The 27718-nt window shown below is 33.8% G+C and overlaps 1 protein-coding gene across 6 annotated transcripts in view; it reads left to right on the top strand.

Moving 5' to 3' along the window:
• Positions 1-512: 512 nt before the first annotated feature.
• Positions 513-27718, top strand: part of LOC144976212 (uncharacterized) — a 27385-nt gene continuing 179 nt past the window's right edge. Inside the window, exons 1-18 of one of the 6 annotated variants that reach the window (XR_013646070.1) lie at positions 513-771; positions 4220-4355; positions 5106-5328; positions 6141-6296; positions 8744-8828; positions 9587-9711; positions 10304-10362; positions 10698-10776; positions 13322-13406; positions 14240-14315; positions 17256-17312; positions 18932-19018; positions 22365-22525; positions 22919-23072; positions 23984-24057; positions 24527-24631; positions 25305-25819; positions 26341-27718. The exon at positions 26341-27718 is cut by the window's right edge and continues 179 nt beyond it. Coding sequence is in view for 2 of the 6 variants with exons in the window: in XM_078920398.1 (XP_078776524.1) it covers positions 532-771; positions 4220-4355; positions 5106-5328; positions 6141-6296; positions 8741-8828; positions 9587-9711; positions 10304-10362; positions 10698-10776; positions 13322-13406; positions 14240-14315; positions 17256-17312; positions 18932-19018; positions 22365-22525; positions 22919-23072; positions 23984-24057; positions 24527-24631; positions 25305-25436 (2037 nt within the window). In the remaining 4 variants the exon portion in view is untranslated. Of the gene's footprint in view, positions 772-4219; positions 4356-5105; positions 5329-6140; positions 6297-8740; positions 8829-9586; positions 9712-10303; positions 10363-10697; positions 10777-13321; positions 13407-14239; positions 14316-17255; positions 17313-18931; positions 19019-22364; positions 22526-22918; positions 23073-23983; positions 24058-24526; positions 24632-25304 lie in introns of all 6 variants that reach the window. The other 5 variants (XR_013646064.1, XR_013646072.1, XM_078920407.1 and 2 more) reach the window with 5 other exon arrangements.

Below are 27718 nucleotides of genomic sequence, written 5' to 3'. Positions count from 1 at the left end.
GGCGAGCATGCGTTTGAATATTCGGCACCCCTTATCTGGAACTCCCTTCCAAGATATATCAGAGACAGTAATGGTGCAGATTTCTTTTAATAACATCTTAAAAGGTTACTTTTTAATATGTGGCACGGTAGAATTATATTGCTTTGTTTCATATTTCATGTTTGAGTGGTTGTATGATTGAGTCAAAGTAGCCACGTTACTGACTGTTAAGCGCGTTGAGCTTGTTGAAAAAAGGGGTGAGGCGCAATATAAAAACCATATGTGTAATTATTATTATTAGTAGTAGTAGTAGTAGTAGTAGTAGTAGTAGTAGTAGTAGTAGTAGTAGTAGTAGTAGTAGTAGTAGTAGTAGTAGTAGTAGTACGATTCGCATGTTAGGTTCCCCTTTTTAAAAGCATTCGGCTCTGAACCTCCCCCCACGTATCCCAACTCCAACTCGTTTGAAAACTGAGCCATAACTTCATTTTGAAAGAGGCCAATCTGACATATCACAGACTTAGCGATTCACTGCGGAGTTGCTTTGTTGATATCATGGCTGCCGTGGAAGCTTTGAAAACTGATGCGACTGACACGCATCAAAATGTCAATGGAGAAGAATCTGATTTACAGAGTAAAATGGATTGTTTTGGGAGATTGGGCTCGCAGATAGACGAAAAAATTGAATTTAAGGACCGATTTAGTCAAACAGTCTCAGGTTACCCCGTGATCATAGACTTCAGACGTGTTTTACAGCTGGGTCAGACGAGCGATGAAAGTGGAGTGATTTCAGGCGTAGGTTTATTTTTCTTTTTATCATTTGACAGGACCGTTGTTTCATTGGGGATTTTTATTAGTTTGTTTTTTATTGTCAGTTATGTGCATTTTTATATTAACTCTTTTCATACAAACATAATAACGCAATAGTTAAGGCTAAGGCTAAGGGCTGACACGCTTCTTGGAGATTCCACAATTATCAGGCAGTTTAGTGAGCAGCAGCAGTGGCAGTCAAATTTTGACCCAACTCGCCCATAGGAAAGTTGTGACCGAAAATTGCCGTTCGCGTTTTGGGGGGTTCAATTAAAGATGCATAACTTCGTTATAAAGAGGAATATCGCAGATATTTTGATATCATTATTTTCGTCTTTCAATTTCCTTTTAAATGGTGCCAATTAAGGAAAAATCCATTGATAACTCCAGAAGTTATATGAAGTTAAAATTTGGCAATTTTCAAATGCATTTATTTTTTTATTTACCGCGTGTGTTTTTAAAATTTAAACGCTTGTTTTTAGAATAACATCTAAACTTTATTCATGCCAAATTTCAGGGCTCTATATCGATGCGCAGACACCTTTTAACTCTGCGCCGAAATGCCTTGTTTACATTATCTTCTCATCATGGCTGCCGGACGATATCGATATTCATATCGATATTTTAAACTTAGTTATGTATTATGTTAAATTTAGTCCATAATATTTTCAGTACTATTATTTTCTATGTTTTTATTTTGAATACATACTTTCCATCTTTATTTATAGGCTTTTTATAGTTTTTGTTTTAAAAGTTCGTATATTTCTTCTCTTTGTGAATCCGATATTAATAATATCGATATTTTAAAAATACCAATTGCTTTAATTTAATTTTATTTTACTTTGCCATCAAGTCATCAAGTTTCTTTCCCATATGTTTAGATATGTTTATCATTTGTATCCATATTCTAAAGGCCTTAGCCTTAATAATTATTATGGTAAGAAGTTCTATTAGTTTTGAAACCCCCATATATTGAGAGAGAAGGGGGGAGGGGGTGGGGGGATAAAATTATATTAATTGTCAGTTCAAATGATGTAATAGCAATAAACCCAAGTGGTTCAGCAGAATTTTTTAAAGTATTAAAAGCCAGAACTTTCCTTCTAATTAGGTATAATAGGGAATCTGTTTCAATTTATTTGAACTTTTTCAATCTACCATTTTATTTATATGCAATTAAATTGCCATAGGTAAAAATAAACTCATTATGACATTACACAACATGTTTATATCTTTTCATTTAAATACTCTCAAACCCTTTTTTATTCTCTATGTATTAATTAGAAGAGGGGAATTATTTGCAATTGTTTCAATGAGATATTGGGGATAAATCCAAAAGTGATAGAGCAAATTGTTTCTTACATCTAGCCGAGTTTTTGATTATGTAACATTTGCGTCATATTATGTAATAATGTGTTAATTTGAAATGTTTATCTTCCTCTTTATTAATGTAAATGCATTGTCCTCGATAAGACGAACATTTTGGTATACAATATATTATAAGAACTCCATATTGACTGTTTTAACCATTTTTTATTAACATCACGCGATTTCGGTCACAACTTTGCAATGGTAATTTTGGGGTAAAAATCGGTCTGAAATTTCAGACTTTGAACTGCCGTAACTACATTTCTAATCAAGATACAAACAAAATTCAAACTGTTTTGTAATCTGTGTTGCCAGCTCTTTCATATGACATTGGTTTCAAGTGTGTGAGGTACATTTAGAATTTCTATTAAACTCCCACAATTATCGTAATTTGGTGCAGTGGGTGAATTTGACGATGACTATGAACTCATAAAATATACAAAAAACTGTAAAGTTGAGATTTGATTATACCAGTCAATATTACTAAACCATTTAGCACATAATTTATGTGAGGAAATATTACCGATCATGAATAAAGTAAAGTCGCATGGCTTCACTTTTGGAGTAAAATTTGGAAAGAGGTTATATGGCCAAGCACGTGCTGTCCGTAAAAGCATGTAAGCACTGCTTTCCCAGGGCCTTCAACTGTTTTGTCTAGAACAAAAACCCTTCAAAAATGCATTCATTTGTTTAGACATAAGGGAAGAAAGCCAGGTCTGGAAACGACAACCATCTGAATAGCGATATTATAGTATTTTGTAAGCATTAGCAAGCGTGCTGTTATGCTTTCAAGTGTAGGGAATGATATGCCTTTTTATGTTGTGTGTTTGTGTGTTGGTGTGTACTATCTCGAGGCTGTTTTGAGTTGTCATGATGTTCCGTTTGTGATTGTGATGTCATATTCTGTTTGTCAGCGTATATAAGCGACAGTCACCGCTTACTCGCTCTCTTTGACTATTTTGAATCTCTATAAAACGTTTCGTGTTACGAACAACCAAAATCTAGGTATGTGTACTTAGTAAATCGCGTTCTACCCACTTCGGTGGAGATACATGCCTCGTGCATATTATTCATTTATTTTATTTCTCATCGTGAATGAGATGTAAAAATCTATTCACGACACAAGAATCTAAAGTAAAGTGAGGAGGTGTAGTTGTTCGTGTATGTGTGTGTTATACTATATTTGTGAGCATTGTGTGTATTGTTTTGTGTTTCATGAAGTCATGATTTTAGTTTTGATGACTGATTGGATGTCTCATCGTTAGCACTGATAGGTCTATTGTTTTATTATTAATTGTGGGCCATGTGGATTATGAATTTTAGCCAAATCTAAATTTATGATTTTGTTGATAATATGAGGATTCAGATATGCTTGTCCAGGGAAAAAGTCACAGCACGTGCCTGGTTTAGACAAGGAAGCCCTTGTTGCTATCAGCATTTTCTGCAATCAGAATTTATTCTTTGCACAACGCATGCTTAGATGCATATGTATGCATATGTACAAACAGACAGACAGACATGTGATAATTATGATTATTTTGATAAACCACATCAATAACCTCTGTTATATTTAACAATTTTCACTTATACCTATTAAATGCAGCAACAGATACTTTGCAGAGGTGTTTAAATTTGCAAAAATCTGAAGGCAATTTGCATCTCTAAGAACTCCATATTGAGTGAAGCCATCATCAAAGAATGCAAAAACAAAATAGGGTTAATAAAAGTTGGAAACAATTCCATGAGATAAAATTTGCTAAAACGTATTTTTATTATTGACCTTTCAAAGTTACCCCTGTATACAGTACCAACATACATGGACATTTACAATGTTTACATTCATTACATACATACATACTCACACATGCATGGACACATTCATAAAGACAACCACAAACACACATATGTACACAATTGTGAGAAACTCTGCTGCAAATATAAATTGTAAAAGACATCTTCGTTATGGTATTAAAAAATGAAATGACAATATTGTATAATATGGGTAAGGGAGGGGATGTATACAACAGTACAACATTTATCAGTATCATGTCCATCTTTTTAAACTCAGGTTTCCAATAGGGATTTGCTTCATGCCGTTGTTGGACTCTATGATGTATCACTGGGTGATATGGATGCAGAAACTATTTACTCCACTGTCTGTGAGAAGTGGTCTCGGACAATTGTTATTGCTCAGGACTTAAAAGGTAACATTCCAATCTTTAAATTCTCTCTATTTTTAAAATGTTTCTTAATTGGAATGCCTTCACAATTTCCATAGAATTTTTATATATTTAATCGCTTATTTTATTTGTCATTTTCTATATTTTCAAGTGCTTAAATAATTTGAAGTGCTAAACAATGATATCAAAGAGCCATGCTTCCCAGGGAACCTGAATTCATTTACTTTTCTGTATTAAAAAGGTTAGGTACAATTGTTTTAAAACGGTTTTATGTCAGAACGATATTGATTTGGAAAATTGAATTTACAGTTAAAAGTATGAAACTTGGGTTAAGTTTGTGTGTTTTATTGAATAGACTAGATATACTTTCATAAAGTTCATAAAACCAAATGATTTTTTAAGATATTTCTGATTACTTTAACTTTAAACATACTTTTTTAGATTTTTGGAATCCACTTCACTCTAACCTAATAACAATTTGACGTGGAGGCTGAGAATTTTTGCCATTCTCTTGATAGGGCACAACGTTGTCAAATAATGTTTTTTTGATGTCTTTTTTGTTGTCTTCTTATGCTTTATTGACTTCGATTAAATTGATATTCTTTGCTTTGTTCTTTTGTTTTTGATTATTTTTTTTTAATCAGAAAATGAACAGAGCAACAGGTTTTAGACAGGGATTGATGGTGCACAATGTCAACAACTTTGTTATTATGATGCCAAATAAGCAATTACAAACTCATAACATAATTTATTCTTGATTTTATTTAAAATTAGATGCAGTTGACGAGTACACAGAGCGTAAAGTAAAGAAGAAGAACAAAAAGAAAAAAGAAAAAAAGGAAGATGAGGAAGCCAAAGTACCAACTGATGATAAAAACAAACGAATAAATGTAGAAGAAGATCTCTATAAGGATGATGAAGTTATTACCAGTGCTTTCATTGATGTTTATAGTGATTCTGATGAGGAAGATGATGAGGAGGAGGAAGAAGAGGAAGAGTAAGTTTTTTTTTCCATTTAAAAGAATTGTTTAAAACGTTCATGATTTCTGTGATTTTAAACTGTAATGTATCGTAATTACGAGTATGATAAAAATGATTATAATACCCTATGTAATAATAATAATGCCGCATTATTATCAAAAATTTGAAGAAAGTTGATTAGTTTCATTTCTAATATCACGCTCATCTGTTTGCTGAGGTATTCACAGTAAAAGAGAATAATACTTGGCATGCACCATGATAGAATGTGCTGTATAAAGACTCTATTACAATGATCTTATATCTATCACACCTCAAAACTATTTGATAAAAACAATGTGCCACTTTAGGTATTTGTTTGATATTTTTATCTGTTTTCATATCATTAGTCAAATGCTGATTATACTATTGTAACAAATAATCTTCCTAATTTTAGGGTAAAAAGCATATAAATAGCAATTGCAAGTTGACATAATTTTCTTCATGTCATAGTGGCGTCTAATGCTGCAGCTTGCTCTTTAATAGAGAAGCTAATCAACTGAAAAGTTCTCTAAGATATTTAAAGTTGACAAACAATCATTTTCAATTAAAGTTTTGATGTTGCATAAAATTTATACCGCATGCATATATTTTTATATCATAATTTATCTTAAGTTTTTTTCAGAAAATATATGCATGGATTTTTGCACAAATCTCTGGCCATGCACATTTCAACTTGATATCAAACTCCACTAATGACATAACCATTTAATATCATCATCTATGCAAGGTCCATACTTTATTATTTCATTTGATCTAATAGAGTTTTCTATCTCTTTTTAACTGTCTAAGTGAGGAGGAAAACTTTTCCAAGGGTATCGATACTTTCATAAAGAAATCAGAGGACAGACGGAAACGGCGTGATGCTCATACCGGAATTGTTGACCAGAGTATGATCGGGATAGAGAACAGAATTCTTGCTTGTGCTACATTTGAAAAGAAATTTATGTAAGTAATTGCTATTATTCCTGGCATTCTGATCCCTTGAGCTCGATATGTTCCTGGACACAGTACAATGTAATAGTCATTATTAGGTAATGTTAGGGAAGTTTGGCATTACTGGCATTTAAACCTACAGAAAAACCTATAGATATTGAAGCAATCCACAATCAATGCACACTTCCTTGTACACTTCAGATTTTAATGTAGACCTTGGTCATTTACAAGTTTTTAAATTATTTTTTTTTTCTTCTGCCTATATAACTTACTAGTAATACTAGTAAAGGTAAATACAAGTGCCTGCTCCTGCCTACATCTATTTGGCTGGAAATGGATCCCAGTAGAGTAAGGGTACACTTGTTCGAATGAAATAAGGGAAATAAAATGTCTTTAACACCCATTGTTATGGATATGAATATGAGATTATTTTCTCTTTTGATACAACAGTGATAAACAGATAAAACTTACTATCTCCACCCCACCGACATCACAGAGGTGTGACCAACCTCTTACTAATATCAACATAAACATCTCAGGAGTTGAAAAGTTGCTGAAAAACGTCGATCCATCTAGCGTCAGGTCCAGATAACATCCCCAACACAGTACTAAAGGAGTGTGCTGAGAGTTTGGCCCTCTCATTATGCATAATTTTCCAAAAATCGGTCGACACCGGGATGCTCCTTCTCTAATGACTGGCTGAAGCAAACAATCGCTCCTGATTATAAAAAAAGGCAACAAAAATAAAGCAGAGAACTACCGTCCAATCTCACTGGCTCTGTAATATCCAAACTATTAGAACATATAATCTGTAAGAACATGATGAACCACTTTGAGAACAATGACATCCTACTGACCTAAACCACGGGTTTAGCAAAGGATACTCATGTGAAAGCCAACTCCTAATAACTGTAAACAACCTGTTGAGACTCCAGAATGCCAACACTCAGGCAGACATCGGCATCCTCGACTTTTCCAAAGCATTTGATACTGTGCCCCACCAAAAACTCCTGCAGAAACTAGAAAATTATGGAATTCGTGGCTCTTTACACACATGGCTTTGTAGTTTCCTCACAAAACGTACCATGAAAGTAGTCCTAGACGGCACGTATCGGATGAATGTCCAGTCATATCAGGAGTACCACAGGGAACGGTGCTAGGACCCATACTATTTCTTTGTTTCATCAATGACCTACCTCTACGAGTAAAATCTCAGATTAGGTTATTTGCCGATGGCTGTCTAATATACCGACCAATAAAATCTGCAAATGATCAAAAATTGCTACAAGAGGACTTGAATAGTCTCAAACAGTGGGCTAATGATTGGGTAATGAAATTTAACGCAAACAAATGCTACATCCTCAGCACAGCTAAAAAGTACAATGAGACCTACAAGTTAAACATTATCGTCCTGAAACAAGTCGACGATAACCCATACCTTGGCACCACCTTCTCAAAGGACTTGAAATGGGGGAAACACATTAACAAAATAACCCAAAAGGCAAGCTGCACCCTCGCATTTCTCCGCCGAAATCTTAGCCACGCCCCAACATCATGCAAACAAAACGCCTACCTTGCACTTGTGAGATCACAATTGGAATACGGAGCAATTGCCTGGGACCCCTACCTGAAAGAGGATATTCAAAAACTTGAGAGAGTCCAGAGACAAGGCGCCCGGTTCATAAATGGGAACTATAAGAGCAGAACCCAGGATGCATGACAAAAATGTTAGAAGAAAGAAATCTCATCAGCCTCCAACAAAGAAGAAAAGAAACCCGTCTGTCATTCATGTTCAAGAAATAACAGATCAAATACCATCAATAAAGGCAGACTCCTTTTTCACGCCACGAGCAAACAAAAGAAAAATCCGAGCACTCACTTTTGCCAATCACATAACCGAAAACCCCATTGACAGATACGCCACAAACAATTCGAACTGCTTCAAAATACCACAGACAAGAACACAAAACTACAGAAATTCTTTCTTCATTAGAACTATCTCGGAGTGGAATGGGCTGGGCTGGATGAACTGGTCATCATGGCACCACACCTAAACGATTTCAAGGCCCGACTGACATGGGCCCGCGCCCAATGAGGACGCCGCTGAAATACAACCAGACCATTGGTTTCTTCAGCGCCAACCATACAGATACAGATATCTGTTGACAAATCAAAAAATCTTGATTCTGGGCATTTTTGATCAAGTTCATAAAAACTAAATGTGTATTTATGATTTTTTAATTCACCATTTTGTAACACGGTGTATTGAACTTTAATTTCAATTCTTGATTAAAATATTTTTATCAAAAAGTAGCTTGGGCACTCAAAATTGTGCCATTTTTAAAAAATCAAGATTTTTTACCATTCTTTTTTTAAAAATAATATGAGCACATTACCTCTCTTGCAAATAGCATTAGAAATTTATTGTATTAAATAAACAACCTTTTTATCCATAGCAGACACAAAGAAAGAGTGATACACCTGACACTAATCAGTGTGCGGCCCCGATACAGAAAATACAGGATAGGTCGATACTTATTATCAGTAAGTTTGATTTCAGCTCTGAAGTAAGAATATCCGTAATAATTATATTTATATACAGCAGTTTCAAACAAAATCCTCCTTCTCCTTTTCCTCTTCCTCTTCTTATTTTTCTTCTTCTTCTTCTTCCTCTTCCTCTTCTTTGTTTTTATTTTCTCTCATATAGATTATGTTCTAAACCTTGAACATTTTTGATAACTATCAGTGCAATAAATTTTTTTAAAAAAACGAAGCCCAACTCTTTTTAAGTTATCTTGAAATGACTGAAGCATAACTGCAGAACTCTCCAAAGTTATCGATATTTTTGTTCTTGAGAGTGGTATAATGGATGGTAGTTCTTTGTCAGTCATAAGGTCGACATCATTGGAGAAATTATTCATATCTCGATGATCACATTTACGGTGCATATGCTTGTGTTTTCATTATGTAGCTCTGTTTATGTTCGATTCTATCTAAACATGAATACAGTGAGATTCCTCTCTCTCTCCCTCTCTCTCTCTCTCTCTCTCTCTCTCTCTCTCTCTCTCTCTCTCTCTCTCTCTCTCTCTCTCTCTCTCTCTCTCTCTCTCTCTCTCTCTCTCTCTCTCTCTCTCTCTTCTCTTTGAAATATGTGTTTTGATACGTGTCTGTTGATATTGGCTCTAGTAATATATTTTTTTTCAGTTTCAAACAATGGCTAATTAACTCATGTGACATTACTCAAAGAGATGCCTGCTTTAAATCATGATATGTTTACGATTATTTTCATTGTCTTCACCCAGAAATGTGTATCACCATCTGTTGTTGGTAACTATGATGCAGTTGTTGTTCACGCAGACAACTCAGCTGTAGACTTTTTCGGAAAGTTTGGATTCTCAGACGATATCATTCTTAATAGCAAGTGGAGGTATGGAGTTTGCAGGAATATTTCTAAAAGCTAGATCAAGCTTTGGTGTGGGATGAAAGAGATAGTTACCCTATTCTTTAGTCCATATTTTGTTTTCTCTTCACCTTTATTTATGCAATACATGAAACTTATTACTATTTCTCTAAAAAAAAACGTAATCTCCTCCACCACCATTATATCTTTTGTAACTGGCCAGTGTTGAGATGAAATAATTTTGCATAATCAATTCATCGCTCATGTATTGTAAAAGGGTAAAATTTGGGTTGTCTTTCTCTCAGTGGTTAGACTTGTAAATTCAAGTTACCAAAATGTCTTAACAAAATGTGAGGAATTCAAAGATTTTTTTGAAAAGAATAAATGGATGCTTTGCTCTTTTAAATTACTTTGCATTTGATATATGTTTGATTTTGTTTATAAGACTGCTTTTATAGTTTGTTTTTTGTTGGTTTTTTTTCGTTGTTGTTTTTTTATTTTTTTTTTTTTTCGTTTTTTTTTTTTTTGTTTTTTTTTTTTCATTATGGCTTTGTTTTGATTTTTTTTAAACCTAAATCGATACAATTTATTCATGGTATGAACTTCTCTTTGCTTTAAGTGAACTGGCAGAATCTTTCACAAACTGTACTCTGATGACCTACCTACCAGCTTTTACAGGTAAGAGATACAATTTGAGAGAGAGAGAGAGAGAGAGAGAGAGAGAGAGAGAGAGAGAGAGAGAGAGAGAGAGAGAGAGAGAGAGAATAAGTTTAGTTTCAGTCTGCCTGTACATATAAACTTTTTGTGTCTGTTTTCGACTGTGTGTGTGTGGGGGGGGGGGGGGTCATTCTTACAAGTCTATCAGTTCAAAACATGGAATAAAGTTGGAGGGAATAATAAACACAGAGAGTGAATGTTTGGGTGTGTGAGAGAGAGAGAGGGGGGGAGGGGGGGAGCAATCACCCCGATTTGATTCAATTTTTTATATAATTTTTTTTGGTATGTTTTTCAAGCCCATGATCTGGTCCACAGTGACGTCACAAAAGAGCAGGACCCAGACCTTCATGAGATAGACCAGGAGCTCAAAATATGGTATGTAAGGGTGATCATATATGATCGAGTGCTGCAGATAGATGTCTTAATTTTATTTATTTTTCTTTATTTTTTTTTTTATTTGTTTTTTTGTTGTTTTTTTTTTTTTTTTTTACTTACCAGAGAGGTGAACAATCCTCACCGACGAATCCAATCTGAATATTAACGTTACTTAAAGTCGACTAAATTCTGAGTATTTGTATTTGAGACGGGAGAGTTGTTGAATGTGAAAGCCATTGCTGGTGTTTAGGCTGAAGAAGTTTGATAATCTTTGGTTGAAGATGTCTAAACCCCTGTTGTGTCCACACATAAATCGGGAAGAGCGTTCCTGTCGTTGATAGTTCAGGGTGAAAATGAATATTTGAAGATGTTTAAGTTTGCAGATTGGTGTTTTGGTGTTTTTGAGTGTGTTTTTCTTTGAATAGGTGAATTTCGTTCTATATGTCTAGTTGTTCTAGTGAGGTAGCCGTCATTTTGTTTTTAATTTTGAACATATGAGTTAGTCATTGTTCTTTCTGTCTGTCTTGTATGGGAGTCCATCCAAGCTGTGGGATCATGTCTGTTACACTGCTGTGGGGACTTTAGTCATTGAAGACAAATCTTTCAGTGCAGTGCTAGACAGCTTCAATTACTTTTATATCAGATTATAGGTGTGGCTCCTAAACTGTGCTGGAATAGTCTCAGATTGGTCTTGTGCATATTATAAAGGTGGTTTCAGGTTTGCATGTCTGATATTCCTTTTAATGAACCCTTATGCGGAGTTTGCTTTATCTATTATTTTGTTGATGTGTGCTTGCCATTTGAGGTTTCCTTGAATAATGATGCCTAAAAAATGGATTCTCTGAGACCTATTCCATTGTGTGATTGTTTAGCGTGTAGTTAGATCTAAGTGGTGTTTTTTGTGGGATATTTCCATCTTGTAACATTTTGTTTTTGTATTTGGTCTGATGGTAATTTGATGAGTCTGTAGAGAAGACAGTCATCCGCAAAGAGCCTTGTTTGAGATGCTACAGCTTGGGGAAGGTCATTTACGAGACAAAAGAAAAGTGTTGGACCTAGAACTGTCCCCTGTGGTACTCCTTGGTCGACTTGACAGGACGATGATGATGCGCCTTTGACAATAACTTGCTGTGTTCTTTGCATCAGAAATGATGTAAGCCACTTGTGGACATTTCCTCTTACCAGTCACAATTGGTGGGCATTTTACTTAACCTATTATATTATCTAACAGCCCTCTCTTTATTCTGTCTTATATACTCTCGATCAAAACAATGGGTTGTTTTTTTCATTGATGGAAGGTTACAAAGTCACTCAGACAGTAAGAGACTGCCAGAGATCAATGAATAAATAGTCCATCTGATTAAATTGAACCATCTTGTTATTTCACTGATGTGCCTGCTTTGAGGTGCTGAACTATATGGCATTGTGCTTCTAATTTTGCCTCGGCATTGTCAATGAATGTTGGAATTAATAATCTAAGATATTCATATGTTGAGCGGGGTAAAGAAAGATGGTACCTTAAAATTTGTTGTCATACACACTTCTTGTAAATAGTTGGGTGCAAAATGGTTAAAACAGCACATGCAAATTTTAAGTAAATTTCAACCGTTTCAATTTATTTAACAATTGATGTTACTTAAACTTAGCGATAAAATTGATCCTTTCAAAATGGATAACTACAGTTTACATCTGGAAAGATTTTAAAACCACGGACTATCCAAAACAGTGTTGCGAGGTTGGCAAATCAACAAAATAGACTGGCACATTCTACGCCTTTACTTCTAGAGTTGAATCAGTTCCCTTTGTCTGAAAGAATATATTTTAAAACCTCGCTTTTGTGCTTTATAAATGCCTGTCAGGTGATTCCATCTTACCTGACAGATTATTTACAAGTCCACACACCAGATAGGCCACTTCTGTCAGGGGTGGACACCTTCAACTATAAAATACACGATTTAGGTCAAAGTATTATGGTAGAGATCCTTTTAAATATGTGTTCCCAAACTATGAAATTCTATCTTCATATAAACTTGGGAAGCAAAAAAATGCAAAAACCTTTAAAGGACACGACACCTGAAGACATTATTGTTCTTCATGTAATATTTTATATAAATTTCTAAATGTATATTGTGTGAGGTTGTGAGAGATTGTGTGAGGTTGTGGGGAGTGGTGTGTGATTTATGTAATTAGAAAATTGCTGCTGCAAAGCGCACAGAGCGTGGTCTAGTCATGAATATAAATACTATCTATTATCATTTATTATTATTAATCTAAATACTACTTTGATATACAAAGAAAATAGTCATTAAGTCTTATGTTACAAAGTTTTATTGCCGTCTTTTATAAGAGTTATACATTGTAACAACTTGAGCATTTAGATATTGATGGCAAATTATTTCTTTATCATTTTTCGTTATGCTTGCAATGATCTGTCTCAGCTTTTTAATTTTGATTACAATAGCTGATGTCCAATCCTTGACAATTTTTTCTGAAATTCTTATTTGATTCATAAAAGTTTTTACTTTTTTTACCAACTTTTCCCCAGGCAAAGTAAGAGTAGAGAGGCATATCAAAGTCAACTCTGTTGTATGATGAAGCTCAGGAATGAAATCCTCCAACTCAAACAAATTGTATGTGGTTAGAGTTTTTAATTAAATTAAAGAATTTACTCTGATTATTCTAGTCGGAACGGTTTTTTTTTCTTTAAGATAAATTTAAAAGAAAAAAAAAAGATGTTCAGATCTAGGGACTTAGTTTATTCTGAAAACAGGCTCAACTACGGGTCCTTAAAGTATTGATGCAAACTGAATCAACTCAACTATTCTGTCCGCAGTGATCAAATGCCAAAATTAATAAACATGTATAATTAGATGGTCATGCTATAATAATAATAATAATAATAATAATAATAATAATAATAATAATAATATCCTTTATTCATCCAAAAAATGGAATTCGTTTACAGACGTGGAATGCATAAAAATGTATAAATATAAAGTTAAGAATTTATGGCGACTATTTAATATCAATTTTACAAAGTGAAATATGTTGTCCCTATGACCCCTAGTTTGAATTTATTTGTAATTGCATAAAAATCTATAAATATAGAATTAAGAATGAATGGCGACACTTTATATATTAATTTTATAAATTGAGATAGATTATTCTTATCGCTTCTAATCCGAACTTGTGTGTGTACATGTAACCAAAAAAAAAAAAAGTATTTAATTTAAATCACAGTTGCGCATTAAAAATTCGAACACTATGTGGTAAAAATGAATTAAAGTGACGTGTTGTTTTTATTTTTATTGATTCTCAGAGTTCAATCATGTTGATGTCCTCTTCTGGTGGGAAAATGTCATTTAATATAATATATTTTAATTTGTTTTTGATCTTGCACCACTATGTATATACATATCCCTTTTCATTGAATTAATAAGCTCTCACCCTTTCCCCTATTCAGACCAAATCACAGAATACCCTATTGAACAAATTGCTTACAGATAACGACAACATGAGAAAAGATAAGTTACTTCTGGGTGAGTCGCTTCTTTGTAAATATTTTTTGTTCTTTAATTTTTAAAATGTTGGGCATGCAAATAAACTAGAACGAAAATAATAAATAGTTTTAAAAAATGCTTTTAAAAAGCTCTCCCTCCTCCCCCTCCCCCTCTCTCTCTCTCTCTCTCTCTCTCTCTCTCTCTCTCTCTCTCTCTCTCTCTCTCTCTCTCTCTCTCTCTCTCTCTCTCTCTCTCTCTCTCTCTCTCTCTCTCTCTCTCTCTCTCTCTCAATATATATATTACAAAGTAAAATTAACTAACATTTCGTCCAATAAGGCCGTTTGACACTCAATGTATCTATTCAGTTATGTGATCTTCTTTGATGGAGAGTAGATCTGTGGTAATAGTGTTTATTCCAAGTGTTGTGTGATGCGTAAAGGCGCATTGTGGTGTGAATAGTCTATACATTTCTTTTTAAAGCTATGAAAAAAAGGGAAGGGAGAGAAAGGGGAAGAATATGAGAGGGAAGGGGTTTATTTTGTACTATTAATTTGAAGTTGTTTGAGTGTCTGCACATTGTCATAAGTTCGGATCTTATGTTTAGGATGTTATATTTATGACTGTTTGAAAGAATTTCCATTTTTTCCAGTGAACCACAGATTGCACTTTTTTGTTCCACATCGATAATGACTACTTTTTTTTTTTGACAATCTCCCCTGTTATTGTTAGCATTTTATTTGTATTTATTTGATCCCAGTAATGCGTTTATAATTTTGTGCTCTTGGCTCTGCTTTATTCATTGTCGTTTTGTGATTGGTACATCTGGTATTGAATGGTGGTTCTGTGCTGGCAATATATTGTGCCTTAGTGTTGTTGGTGGTTATGTTTGCTTTATAGATGATGGCCTTTTGTGAGCAGTTTCCTTGTAAGGGTCAATCGTTCTTTTTCCTGCAGTTGTAATTGGTTGTTGTTATCATTGGGGTTACTTAGAATTTGCTTGTTGTGGTTCGTGATTATCTGCTTCATGTTATATAGGCAGCCGTAGCTTATTTTTTACGTTGTTCCTGTTTATTGTTTTATGGAGCCTGTCATTCTGGGGGAAGTGTTTATCAATGAGAGCCAAGAGCACAAAATTATCAATGCACTACTGGGATCAAATGATTACAAACAAAACGCCAACAGTAACATGGGAGATTGTCAAAAAAGTAGTCCCTATAGATGTGGAACAAGAAAGTGCAATCTGTGCCTCACTGAAACAAATGGAAATACTTTTAAAACAGTCATAAACATAACTTCCAAAACAAAAGATTCGAACTTATGACAATGTGCAGACACTCAAACAAATTGAAATTAATAGCACAAAATAACCCTCCCCCCAATATACGTCGTCTTTCTCTCCCTTCCTACCCCATTCCCTACTCCCCCCCCCCCCCCCCCCTTCTCAAATGTCCTCCTTTCCTTTCCTCAAAATCCCCAAATGATCCTCAATCTAAAAACCCACACCCTCCCATTCCCCCCCCCTCCCCCTTCTTTCCCCCACCATCCCTCCCAATGTAACAGCTCCCTCCTCCCTCTCTCTCTCTCTCTCTCTCTCTCTCTCTCTCTCTCTCTCTCTCTCTCTCTCTCTCTCTCTCTCTCTCTCTCTCTCTCTCTCTCTTTTCTCCCCCCCCCCCCTCTATTTTTTTTCATGACTTTAAAAAAACGTGCAGACCCATTCACACCACAATGTGCCTTTACTCGCCCTCACACACCACACAACACTCTAAGTGAACACCATTACCACAGGTCTACTCTCCATCAAAGAAGATTGCGCAACTGAAGACATGCCTTGAGTGTCGAAACGCTGTATTGGATGAAATGTTAGTTGATTTTACTCATTGTCTATTGTTCTGAATTGTTAATTTAATTCTCCCTTCCTACCCCATTCCCTACTCCCCTCCCCCCCCCCCCCTTCTCAAATGTCCTCCTTTCCTTTCCTCAAAATCCCCAAATGATCCTCAATCTAAAAACCCACACCCTCCCATTCCCCCCCCCCCCCCCCTCCCCCCTTCTTTCCCCCACCATCCCTCCCAATGTAACAGCTCCCTCCTCCCCCTCTCTCTCTCTCTCTCTCTCTCTCTCTCTCTCTCTCCTCTCTCTCTCTCTCTCTCTCTCTCTCTCTCTCTCTCTCTCTTCTCCCCCCCCCCTCTATTTTTTTTCATGACTTTAAAAAAACGTGCAGACCCATTCACACCACAATGTGCCTTTACTCGCCCTCACACACCACACAACACTCTAAGTGAACACCATTACCACAGGTCTACTCTCCATCAAAGAAGATTGCGCAACTGAAGACATGCCTTGAGTGTCGAAACGCTGTATTGGATGAAATGTTAGTTGATTTTACTCATTGTCTATTGTTCTGAATTGTTAATTTATTGAACACTGTCAGAACTACAGGACATCCATCAATAATTATATGCCAGTCATACCAAAGCCATGTAAAAATAACGATATCGAAAGCTTTAAAACTTGTATCTTGTTTTTAAAAGTGTGGTATGACTTGTATAGAAAGTTGTCCACTCTTGGTAACTGGCAATCAAATGCGAGATCCGGATAGAGTCTGGAACGATTTTTTCTTCTAACATTGTAACACAAGTTTTAATACAAAGCAGAAATCATATTTGATTTATTCTAAAGACAAATGGCCTCCAAGGCGTGCTGACCTGAACCCAAAGGACTACAGCATTTGGTCCATGATGTCCAACATGGTCTATAAGAGTTGTACAATGTTTTACCTAGCAGCAGATATTTTTCTGAAAATTTGTGTACTGAAATTTTGATAAATGAAATAGGTTTGATTGTGGTAAAATTTCAGACTTGCCTGTCTTGTAGTCTGGTGACGATAGGCTTCTAAACTTGTCCAGCCTTTTTTCTCACACCCAACGTATGTCTTCTTTTTAAGTAATTGAATGATTTTGAAATTCTCTTTTATTTCAGAGAAGAAACTACTAAATCTCCAAATTGGAAACACAGGCCGGACAGACGATTTGAATGGTATATTCTCACTTAAATTAGATATTTATTTTGGTAGATTTGTTGATACACTGAAAGGTTTGGATTTTGTGTTCACTTTTATTAGATATGGCTTTTCCTTTTATTCTATCTTTTGCAGATGTGGCAAAAATTCAGAGCACGGGTTGTGTAAAATTCTAAATAAAGTTTGTTGAAATATTACTGATGTAATCTAATTAAAATATGCATCTACTTGAGGGTTTCATCCTACTAAATTTATAGTAATTATCCTTTGCTTTGAAGTTTTTTATATATATATATTTATTTATTTTGTCTTATGGGAAATATAACAACATATATTTTGGCTACCATGTACATTATTACGATTTTTGTAGATGCATTAACTTCAGCTCTGTAAATCTTGTCTAAGTTTCAATATAAGTATATCACTTTATCAATAAATTGTGCGATAGCAAATTTTACATTTTTGCTTGTATCTCTATATTCATTTCTTTTTTTTTCAACTTAAAAAAAAATTTAAGTAGGAATTATTTTTTTTAATTTTTAAAATCATGTCAGTGTTCAAGTTTCATAAATTATAACTCCAGAAAATAACCATTTCATTTAATTTTTAAGGACTGCTGTTTCTATATAATATCAGAATATCTGTGGCAACAAGTCTACTTTAGGAATTCTTTAAGAGTTAACATATTTCTGGCTTACCTGGTCGCCTGTATAAAAAATAACAGAATTTATCTTATATTTTTGATTTTACATGATACAATTCAAGCCGGTTTATTGGGATGACTCGGTTCCCAACAAATCATCCCAAATAAGCAGTGCCCATAAAATTGAGTGACATTTCACGTCTTTGTGAAACAGACACACCTTAATCTACCTCTAACAATGAGAGACAAATCAAACTGCACAAAACAATTAAAACTCATAAAGGTGGCATAAGTAAGCAGATTAAGAAAGCAATGTCTACCAATTCGTCTCATTAAACAAACAAACCATAGTGACAGTGACATAATGACAAACAAAGCCATCACTCATTACCCATTGCACCATTGGTCAGTTGACCCGTACGATGGCAGTCGATGACACTGACAATGGATACAGGTAAATTCTATTGTTCACATCTCTGATGACTATGACGAACGATTCGACCACACACCCAATGGGCTGTCACAATAGGCACTACTAGGAGATAAATGTAAATTCTATTGTTTACACCTCTTTGATGATTGGTACGACCATACACCAGTTGACCGTCTCATTAGAGTAATTTGTATTTTTTGAACCATCGTTTTAAAAGATTGAAGATAAAGATAAAAATTTCATCCCCACTAAGTGGTGGACAGTCCCAGTTAAGTGTCTGGGAGTTGGAAAGGGTATAATTTTGTATATTTAAAAAATTCCATTCCCAAGGAATTGTCCCAATAAAGCAGTAAGCAGGCACATTTTCCTACATTTTTTTAAAATGTGAGCATCACTACAATTCCCTTTTTTAAAATTTACGAACAACTAAATTTTATGGTACAAAGCACACTAAATCTGCAGTATTTACCTTTCTCTTCAAGAAGCAAAACCTTTAATATATTAATTCGCTATGATGCCTCGACTAATGGCTGCGATATATTTGTATTATACTGGTAAAGGTGGTGAGGAGATTGACACAGACCAACTGATCAGAGACTTAGAGAGACAGGTATCCTCATTGTCCTCACGAGGGACGACTTCACAGGGTAAGGTTTATTTTATTTGTTTTCCTATATGAAATAACAACGTTTAGCTTTACTAATGTTTCCTTTTTTTTTTTTGTTTATGTTAAGAGTTTGTTAGAAGAGAGTTTTCCAAATCCAATGACATTTTTTAAATTTAGTTATACCCTTCAATACACTTACGTCTGAATACAATTTTTTTTCTTGAACAATTGGATTATTATTATTATTATTATTATTTTTATTATTATTATTATTATTATTATTATTATTATATTATTATTATATTATTATTATATTATTATTATCATTATTATTATTATTATTATTATATTATTACTTCATTATTATATTATTATTATTATTATATTATTATTATTATTATATTATTATTATTATTAATAATAATAATAATAATAATAACATTGTCATCATCATCATTTTTTTTGGGGGGGGGGGGGTGGGATTTGTTGAGAACAATGTCAGGTGCCACCTAAATGACAACTCTATTGTTAAGTTTGAATTGTTTATAATTGGACTTGGATACCCAAATCAGTCTTGTTTAACATTTTTTAAAGGGAGGGGGGGGGGGGGTCATATAATTTGATCAAATGTTCCATAGGATAATCATATTTTTTTAACAAGCATTAGGAAAAAATGAAAATGAGGTTCTTAAGAAAAACCATAAACTGAAAAAGTTACAGTTCTAATATATTTATCAGCGTTATTGCTTGGTCTTATACACTTGTGTTTATTTGATACAATATTCTTTATAGGCGCAAACGCCTAAGAATTGTCATTGTTTTGTGAAATCAATGGAGAAAGTAAAATGGCTGATTGTTAGAATATGTCAATGATGGACTGATGCCAAAAATAATTCTCTTTAAAATGTGAGAGTAAGCAAATTCAAATTCTACAAATGGAGAAATAGATGACCTCTGTGAAGAAATAGATGACCTCTGTGAAGACACGAGATTTTTTTTTCATCCATTTAACTTTGATTTTAGGATAATTTGGCGATTCAAGCCATGTAATAGAAGGAACTTATTACTGCATTTCACAACAAAAGTAACAAAATCAAACTGGGAATTCAAAATTCAAAAGATGAACTTGTATTACACAAATATAATTGTAAATAGTTATATATATATATATATATAATAATATTATTAATATATATATATAAATATATATATATATATATATATATATATATATATTCCCTGTGTGGTGTCTGGGGTCCCTCAACTGAGAGGGTCAAGAATAGCCCAACGCCAAGCCAGCATGTCGTAAAAGGCGACTAATGGTGTGTGATTCCCCCATCTTTGAGTCACCTGGTCCTCTAGGTTGGGGGGTTGGCAAAGGGTTAACACCCCTTTCCGTTAAACTCAAACCGTTACAGAAACGCAGACGGACAAACCAAATCCTTTTTTTAGCTTGGGCGACCAATATACAGAGAAGTGGTAAGACCTGGAATGAGATAAAAAAAAAGTTAGCTCAGGATAGAGAAGGATGGAAACTGTTTGTCTGTGGCCTATACCCTGACCCAGGGTGAAAAAGGCAATGATGATGATATATATATATATATATATATATATATATATATATATATATATATATATATATATATATATATATATATATATATATATATACATACATACATATACATACCTGCCGAATTTTACGAATTTTAGACAAATTTCATGGCCAAATACGAAATTTTATGGAAAATTACGAATTTTTAATTCTTAGTAATACTTAAATAATAATAATAATAATAATAATAATAATAATAATAATAATAATAATAATAATAATAATAATAATAATAATAATAATAATAATGATAAGAACAAGAATTACTACTATTACTACTACTACTACTACTACTACTACTACTACTACTACTACTACTACTACTACTACTACTACTACTACTACTACTCTATAATAATGATAATAGTAATAATATTGTGGTTATTCGTACACAATTTAAGAAATTACAAATTTCCTTATTAAATTACTAAATATTGTCATAAAAATGACTAAATTTGAAGTTTTCAATTTGGCAGGTGTGTATATAAGACATTAGTTACAGTCATACTGAGAAGGGAAACGAAAAAGAGTGCACAAATAATGTTCCGCAAAGGCCATGGGAAATTTCAATCAGCAGCAATGATACATAATGCTGCGTTGGTGGGAAAATCTTATGACTATCCAGGAGAATAACCATACAGTAAAACCTCATTATACTACCATATTTTTGGCCTTAGAAAAGTTGTTAGCATAAGAAGTTGGCAAAATAATGAATGGTAGTCCCCTGGAACCAGATTTATCCTGGTTTATGCGTTGAATGGACAGTGACCTTTATGATATGATACTAGTCTATCCAAAGAATCTAACACTCCATCTGGAGAAAAAAATGAACTGCACCCAAAATGGTACCGGTCCTTCTTGTTTGTAAGGCAAACTTTCTGGCAACTGAACTATCAGGAACCCCAATATCAATATTTATTGTGAATTTAACAGTTTATGCTCCTCATTAATTAACTTGGTATTAAGTATGGTTAATGGTATAGCGTGAATCGATATAGCAAGATTCAACTCGCTGCAAGTCAAATCGTTAAATAAATCTTACTTCATTAATGTCAAATATATTTTACACGCAAATTAATCATATTATGAGGCCTAAAATGAATGTAGATCACGATGATTCTAGCTGTTGACAAAACCAATTTAACCAAAGCCATCCCGCTGAGTAGAAGAGGTCTTATATTAATCTTAATTAATTATTGATATTATTAAACAGCTCACATTTTTCTTTCTTTTTTTGACTGAAATTGTTAAGCTGGGTAAAGAGGTGGATATTGAAGTATAAGCTTCAAGCATAATATAGGTTTAGGCTAAAATCAACATCCTCAGTCGTGAATGTTGGATAATATAATTCTAGGGATATTCCTATGAAAACGATAAGACTTTAACATAATTCTTGGTTATGAAACAGGGAAATGGTGTGTTTATTTTGTAACACCTGTAATCAGATGCTGTATATGAATTACTCATTCCATAAGGCTTGATCTCTGTAATTAAGTCTGAATTTCAACTGCTTTTCCACAACCCAACTAATAGCTAGAAAATTATTTGGATATAATGTTTGATGAAAGCTTTTTGGATCAGAACCCCTCTATGCGTTAATAAATACCAGAGTACTTTTTTAATTTAAAGAATCATTTTTATCAATGATCTCAATGTTAAACATTTATATCTGCTAAGGACAATTAGAAATAGTTATCTGTATCTTGACATCATTTTGATGATAACATATGTAATTTTATTCCAACCCTCCTTTTCTTCTCATAATCCTCAGAAACAGAGACAGTCACACCATCCCCACCGCCTGACATTAAAGAGGTCTCTGTAGATATTCCAGAGGCAGGTAGTAATACAGACATTATTGCAAGATTTCTCCAGGGCATGGAACTTGATCGATCTGTCAGCGTTCACTATACAGTCACTTCCATACTGAAGGTACAGCTGGTCTAATTTCCATTTCTTTTTTGCCTCTTAACTCACAATCCGCATTTTTTCTACTACCCTTAACTCTCTCTCTCTCTCTCTCTCTCTCTCTCTCTCTCTCTCTCTCTCTCTCTCTCTCTCTCTCTCTCTCTCTCTCTCTCTCTCTCTCTCTCTCTCTCTCTCTCTCTCTCTCTCTCTCTCTCTCTCTCTCTCTCTGTGTCTCTCTCTCTCTCTCTCTGTCTCTCTCTCTCTCTCTCTCTCTCTCTCTCTCTCTCTCTCTCTCTCTCTCTCTCTCTCTCTCTCTTTCTCTCTCTCTTTCTCTTGCAATCACTGAGCATCATCATCATCATCACCTTTATCATCATCTTTTTATCGTCACCTTTATCATCTTATCATCTTCACCAGCCTCCTGCCACCGCTACTATCACAAAGTCAGTTTTTGAGAACCACATCAAAAGCCTCAAAGAGCCGTCCATGGTGGCAGTATTATATTACTGTGGCTCTTTAGAAAGGCCATCAAGACTGACCAACATCCTGTCTAATGGATTATCACAAGACGGTAAGTCACGATGCCAACTTGATACCTCAACTAGAGCGAGTGAACCTTTATGGGAAGAAAAGATGAATAGAAAGGGCTAGATTTTAATTGCTTCATGATACTGGGACTTTTTCTAGTGCCCCTTTTATTTTGATTCTATATTGCAAATAGACTTTAAAATAGATGTGCCGCCTTTTGACTAACCCAAAATGTGTTGAAAAGATGTTGGACTAACGCTTTTGAACACCTTATAAAGTTAGCATCATGTTTTAGAGCACTCACTTCCAACCTTTAACACCAAGAAGACTTGCTCTTCCCCTCCCTGTCCCACCCCCACTCACCACACCTCCGCCAATCTGTTCACTCAATAGTGATCTCTCTAGATCTATCTAGATCTGTGACTGACAATGATCAAATGAAAACAAAACAATAGAAAGACTGTAGAGATGCAGGAGAATTGTGTTGTAGTCCTGCCAATGCTAAAGAGACCAATTTATTTCATCTTCTCGATTCAAGGTCTGTTCTGACTTAATGCCTGCTATTGGTTGTACTTAGAAATTCAAGATAACGTTTGTAAAGGATATAAAACCAGTTTGATTATTAGTCGAGAAAGGCTGATTTTTGGGTTGATATTTACCCGTGTATATTTTAAAGAAATATATATCTGCTTCTGTCTGATATTGTATCACTTACATATTTTTAGATATTTACCTGTCAGCAGTGCATGCTCCTCATTTTGTCTCTTACATATTCTCAAAATAAGACTTAAACAGATATTTCGACAAAATTGTGATACAGTTTGTTGACAACATTTTGATTGAATGAGTAATACCAAAATTATATGTTGATAAAGGTTATTTGATTTTTTAAAAACGAAGAAAGTTGAGTTGAAATAAACGTTACTCTTCTTATTTTTCTTACTTATATTCCAGATTTCTCCCATGGTGAGTTTGGCAGAGGTCTGTACTTTTCTAAGTACCCATCAAAGGCAGCTCAGTTTAGTGCGGTGAGTTTCTCTTGCTTACCATCTATCTATCATCATCATAATAATGATAATAATCAGCATCATCATCATATCATCATCATCATCATCACCATCATTGTTGTAACTATTATCATCATCAGCAGCAGCAGCAACAACACTGTTCATTTTACTTCTATTTCGTCCTCTCCTTGCTTATTGGACTACTTACTTATTTTAAACCGCAATGTTAATATCTTATCATAAAGATAAATATAAAATGTAATAATATTGTGCATATGTATTGCATACAAAAAGCATTTCAAGGCACATTACACTTAAAATCTAAATTGGTCAAGAATTATAACTCCATTTAAGTTATCTTGGAATAGCTAGCAAGACCTGCGAATTAAAAAGGGTCTGTCAAGAACACATTTTGATTTATTTATAATCAAGCAGTGCTCTTTTACTTAAGAAATTACTAATCTTTTCATCACAATATGTACACTTTTAGCTTGGAAAACTGCTCGAGGCTCATGTGGCCATTGGAAACGTAGAAACAGTGATGAGATATGACAGAACAAGGAAGGCACCTTCTGAAAACTTTGACTCGATCTTAGTAAGTGAAAATGGTGGTTTGGAATGCTTTATTTGTTTTGCTGTCATAAACGGCGTCAATAGACAAAAGTACAGAGCACTATTTGGTGTTTGCTTTATGTAGCTATGATATGAAATGAGCTTCCTTTGGAGATTCTTGAGATGTAAAAACAGTACATTGAAATTACTCTTCACAAGAAATAAGTACGAACTTAATACTAGAAATGTTCATTATATATATATATATATATATATATATATATATATATATATATATATATATATATATATATATATATATGTGTGTGTGTGTGTGTGTGTGTGTGTATCAGTCATTCCCAATGTAAGTAAATAAGTCAGCTGCGTCTCATAATTCTGTATGGTGATACCGAAAAAAAAAGTATATTGTTATTATTATTATTATTATTGTTATTATTATTATTATTATTATTATTATTATTATTATTATTATTATTATTATTATTATTATTATTATTATTATTATTATTATTATTTTTATTATTATTATTATTATTATTATTATCATTATTAATATTATTATTGTTATTATTATTATTATTATTATCATTATCATTATCATTATCATTATTATTATTATTATTATTATTATTATTATTATTATTATTGTCACTAAAACTAATGTTGCCTCACATTGTTCAATCTTATTCTTGCAGACACCAGGCCGTTTGTATCGACCAGGAGATCAAGGAGATGTGGCAATGTTGGCACAGGAGTATGTCGTTTTCAACCCCAAGCAAGTGCTGCCTGTCTGTGTGCTTTCATATACTGCTTATGCCAGTTGTTAAATGTTTGTGAGAATAGTCATTTTGTACCCTGACTAAACACCTTTTAATTATTTTTTTAGCCTGAAAACTTTACTTCATATCGATAGAATTAGATAGCCCCTGCCAAAAAGTCTTGGCAGAAGTCTTCATATTTAAGATTTTTTGACAAATTAGAGAATATTTTGATCGAATTATATACAAAGTAAATGTTTTTGGCCAACACGAGAGAAAGGAATTCAGTGAGTGTATGACAGACATTTGGGTTTAAAGTGAAAGTGGGAGATATTGAGAAAAACAGAGAGCTAAATTAATGTTTAGAGACACAGAGTAATGGGGAAAGAGAGAATTAAATTAAATGACTGTATGTTTGTAAGTAGTATTTATACCATGTAGATTATAGAGCAGTAAAGTTAGGTGCCCCTAACGTAAACAATAACAAGTTGCTAGTGATTTCCGTTAGGGACCGGAACAATTTACGCACAATATAGGTCTCCCAATTTTGTAGTTTGAGTTGTAGGCAATACACTTTCAGTATTGAAAATATGTTTACATAAAATCTAACAGTTGCAGAAATAATAATATAAGGCTAAATTATTATGAAAATCAGGCTCCGAATAATTCTCGTTTTGTTCACACCAGCGCAATAATTTGCTCTGGTCTAAAAATAGATAGACTGTAACTTTTGATAAATTTTAGAAAATTTTACCTTTTGTTCCATAAAATATCCATATCTAGACATTATTTGATGCATGATCGAGTATTTATGAATATGTGTTTCTATTGCCACCTAACAGCCAAATTTTAAAGGTTATTTTTTTCTATTATTTACATTGGAACGTGAGCTGTCAAGACAGGAACATGTGGTTTGCCACGTGCTTCTCGATCTTTGTTTACGTTTTGGGCACCTAACTTTACTGCTCTATAGAATGTCTCAGGACCAAAACAGCTAATTCAATTAAATATGATCCCAACCGATTGAGATTATGTTTTATCCAGCAACATTTCACATTGCTTTGATTTAATAATAAATACGATATTCTTTCATTGCCAATTTATTTAGACCAAATGGTTCATTTGTTCAATCTTATTTTATCAGTAATGAACGGTAACGATTGAGATCATATTTTCATAGTTCGTTTCATTATGAAGAAACAGATTACATATTTGTTCCCCTGTTCAAAATCTACCTCTCTTACCAAAGGATATGACGGGGAACCGTGGAAAATAGAATTCTGCAATAATAATAACAAACAGCCAATGGTTATGTTTAAGAGATAGTTAAATAGAATTGGCGTGATATATCAATAATTTACAAGGGAAGTAAAAGCAATTTTCCTTAAAGATATTCTATTAAATTGATGACAAATTTAATTAATACTCTCTCTCTCTCTCTCTCTCTCTCTCTCTCTCTCTCTCTTTCTCTCTCTCTCTCTCTCTCTCTCTCCGACACATCCTCCAATTATTTTATTATTTCGCTTCATTTTTCATACAAACTATTTTTACATCAGCCATATATAATGGTTTTCTTACCAAATGTGCCTTCAAAGCCAAAACATCAGTGACACCCTTGTTCCATTTCATATCACGTTTTAATTTGACTCTATGTCTTAACTCATTCCACCCCAACAACTTCACAAGGTGCTAGAACCAGTCAATATTTCTGTCTTTAAGTCGTTTTCATCAAATAAATCAGATATCACGATCAATACCCATTGTTTAGAAATGACCAGTATCTTCTGTCTTGTCTGACAATCAAATAACTTTTTAGTGGGTACAGGTATCATCTGTTTTTAGAGATTAGTGATGGTTAACTATTATAACCACTTATTTTTGAGTTGAAAGGCTGCTGCTTTGAATACTTAGTGAGCACTTTAACGGGGGTTTTTTTTCTCGTGGTCATGGGTCTGTAAAATTCTATTTCATAAAGTTTAATCGCAGACTGAAGCTAGAATGGAAGTGTAGCTTTTACCGGCCTAATATTATCTTGACTTAAAACTAAGAGTTGGAATAACTTAAAATTTATCCTCTATTATTATGATATACATATATGTGCTTTGTGTTTATGTGTGCTGTATGATTGTGTGTGTCTGTGTGCATGTGTGTGAGTGTGTGTCTGTACATGGTCTAGAGATGATTTCAATAAAAGAAAAAAAAATGAAATACGGGTGATTTCTAGGAAAGTAGTTTCCACTCTTTTTGAATTGTAAAATTAAAACTGGCTGAATAACTGATAACTAATTTTACAAGGGCTCGTCTCTAATACTTACCCTTTTAGCATGATTCAGCATCTTTGTAGATACTGC

The sequence above is a fragment of the Berghia stephanieae genome, chromosome 1, assembly GCF_034508935.2.
Source record: "Berghia stephanieae isolate SIO BIC M18660-M18661 chromosome 1, UCSD_Bste_1.3, whole genome shotgun sequence".
Classification (NCBI taxonomy): Eukaryota; Metazoa; Mollusca; class Gastropoda; order Nudibranchia; family Aeolidiidae; genus Berghia; species Berghia stephanieae.
This window is presented reverse-complemented; position numbering and strand designations above follow the sequence as displayed.